Source organism: Cyprinodon variegatus, unplaced genomic scaffold, assembly GCF_000732505.1.
Source record: "Cyprinodon variegatus isolate N-32 unplaced genomic scaffold, C_variegatus-1.0 Scaffold19, whole genome shotgun sequence".
In the NCBI taxonomy this organism is placed as follows: Eukaryota; Metazoa; Chordata; class Actinopteri; order Cyprinodontiformes; family Cyprinodontidae; genus Cyprinodon; species Cyprinodon variegatus.
This window is the reverse complement of record NW_015150472.1, coordinates 2,368,406-2,371,218: the sequence shown is the minus strand read 5'-3', so window position 1 is coordinate 2,371,218 and position 2,813 is coordinate 2,368,406. Positions and strand designations below refer to the sequence as shown.

Sequence of the window (2,813 nt, the reverse complement as noted above, 5' to 3'; positions counted from 1 at the left end):
ATCTATCTATCTATCTATCTATCTATCTATCTATCAATCTATCTATGATCAGTCAGTGGGCCTACATAAGGAGTTATGGGTGTGTTATATTGTGCTGTTTGGTGACATGGTGTGTACCGCACTCAACATGGACCAGTTGGACAAATTACTTTAACTCTATTTAGCAATATAATCTGTTATATTTTGCAATAATTTTTTTTTTCTATTTAATTTACTTTGAAAATGTTTATGATTGGTGTAAAATTACTGAAAAGAAAAATATTTTAAGGCACACTTTTTTTCTGTTATTTTAGTGTCATAAGCTCAAGCAGACATTGAAAGTGACTGTGAAACTTGGGCAATGATGAAAAAAATGAAAGGTGTTAGTCATTTTATTCAAAGATGATTAAACAAAGTTTTAATCCAGTGAGAAGTTTATAATTCTCTAGAATTTATATCAGAACAGCTGAATAAAATGTCATATATAGGCTAAATCTATGTNTGAATAAAATGTCATATATAGGCTAAATCTATGTGTAACGCTCTTATTAAATGCGCAGGTCTGACTGCAAGGTTTAATGTTAACCACGTGGAATCAGAAGTAGGAACGGCATGGAGTCATGATTGGGTGGATAATTGAGGCAACCGATGCAAAAAGCTTTGCTTACATTACCATTTATTGCAGTAGAAATAATAATAATACTACTACTACTACTAATAATAATAATAATAATAAAAATAATAACAATAACAGCAAAAACGAAACAAAAAAATAAATTGTTCAAAAGAACCAAGAAAAGGGGGAAAAACAACCCAATAAAGAAATAATACTCAATAATACTTCACAAAACAAATGTAGTTCAAAAGAGGTCCAAGAGCAACGGGAGAACTGTTCTTTTCCTTTGAATACTCCCTTAGAGCTTATTTTGTTTCCTGTATGGAAAGTATTGTTTGGTTTTCCTGCGTGAAAAGTGTCGTGTGGTTTTCCTGTGTGAAAAGTGTCTTTTTTCCTACCACCAGATGGTGTGTGGGTAGCTCGCCATCCTCCGTCATCAAGCAAGTCGATGAAGGGGGAAAAAAAACCCTGACCGTCGCGTAACAGATTGTCTGAGAAGGTGGATGTAACGTCAACTTGTTCTCATCAGAATGGTGTACCAGGCGTCAACAAAGCCCAGCCGCAGATCCTCGAGTTCTAGTTTTTTGTTCAGTGATGAGTTGAGTTGGAGATTCTGATTGTTTTATTAACAACCGACGCCACAACCAACAGTGAGCAGCAGCACAGTGGGAAAAACCGGAAATACACATGAGGGTACCGGAATTTAAAGGGACGGCTTAAAGGGCAGGTGGGTGGGCCATGGTGGTAACGTGGGTTACATATGTCCAATTAAGATTAGACAGGGCATTTAAAAAAGCAACATTTCCTGATGGTCTCTATCCAGTCTGACTGAGCTTCAATTATTTTACTCTAAAAAAATGGGCAAAAATATCAAATATGGGATGATAAAAATATTGTCTCAAAAACGTGGCAAAGTATCTACTCAGGTTGGTTTAATACTAACATATTACCAATTTCTCCAGATTTTCAATTTATATAACACATAAACNTTGTCTCAAAAACGTGGCAAAGTATCTACTCAGGTTGGTTTAATACTAACATATTACCAATTTCTCCAGATTTTCAATTTATATAACACATAAACACTGCTTAAAAACACAAACATATGTTGCATGGTGGTCATTCTGCCTTCCATACCTGGAAAATGTCCTTTTTTAAAATTCTATAAAGCAACACATTTCTTTTTATTGCTGCTACTCACATAATCGGCCAATTTCTTGATCCCTCCGGGGAATCTTTTGGGGTCTGCCTGCAGGCGGCCATGGTCATCCCGCTGGTGGGACGGCCAACAGTCGTCGATGCAAACATACTCATAACCAGCCTCTTTCCAACCCTCCTTCACCATCATGTCTGCCATCTGCATGTACAGACGTTCGCTGCCAAGGCAACAGGAGGAAACAAGTAGGGCAGTCAGCTAACATGCAGGCACCAAGAGGCAAATCTAAGCTTAAAACATGGCTAAAAAAAGACATGTGTGCCTAAACACTGCATTGTAAAAAATACATTTCAAAATAGTCAGGAAATGAAGATATAGAGATTCAGCCAGGACACTGACTTTTATGCCTTTGTTGCCTGAATAAAAGAAGAGCCCTGGTTGGAGTATGAGGGATGCATTAGTAATGAAAAGAGGGCAAAACCTCACAGTCTACTTTCAGCAAAAGCAAACATTTTCCCTGGCTATAAAAAAGAAAGATGTCAACAAAATATTAATACTTCTTGAACCATTTCACATTTTGTCAGAATAAAACAGACTTTCATGTTTTTTTATTTTTATTTACATAAATATTAATAAGATAACATTTTTAAATCTTTTGTACAAATAATGTTGATAGGTTTTTAAAAATCAGGTAAAAATTACATGTTCAAAAGCCACAGTGGGCTGAAGAAGGGTACAGCCTGAGTCTTCTTTAGTACGTTTCACAGCAAGTTTAATTAGACCGATTGTTCCAATTAAAGCATATATTGCTATTCCTTCCAACCTTATTCAGAACCGAAGAGGCGCTTCAGATGGGATATAAAACATCTACAAGAAATAAAAGGAGTACAGATGCCTTTATTCTCACTTCTTCTCACTGAGTAACAACCGGCAGCACATCCCTTTTTCTATTGCATGTTACAGTCTTTGTGAAAAATACCATCCCTGAATAGGACAGTTTCTAAAACCTCAAAGAAGATCTGTATTGATCAGGAAAAGTCTGACTGGCTTTATCTGTGGTTA

The 2,813-nt window shown here is 36.2% G+C and overlaps 1 protein-coding gene across 1 annotated transcript in view; it reads right to left on the bottom strand.

Moving 5' to 3' along the window:
* gla (galactosidase alpha) overlaps positions 1-2,813 on the bottom strand; it is a 10,029-nt gene that overhangs the window by 3,266 nt on the left and 3,950 nt on the right. Inside the window, exon 2 of the mRNA XM_015388390.1 lies at positions 1,797-1,971. Within this exon, the coding sequence (XP_015243876.1) occupies positions 1,797-1,971 (175 nt within the window). The remainder of the gene's footprint in view (positions 1-1,796; positions 1,972-2,813) is intronic.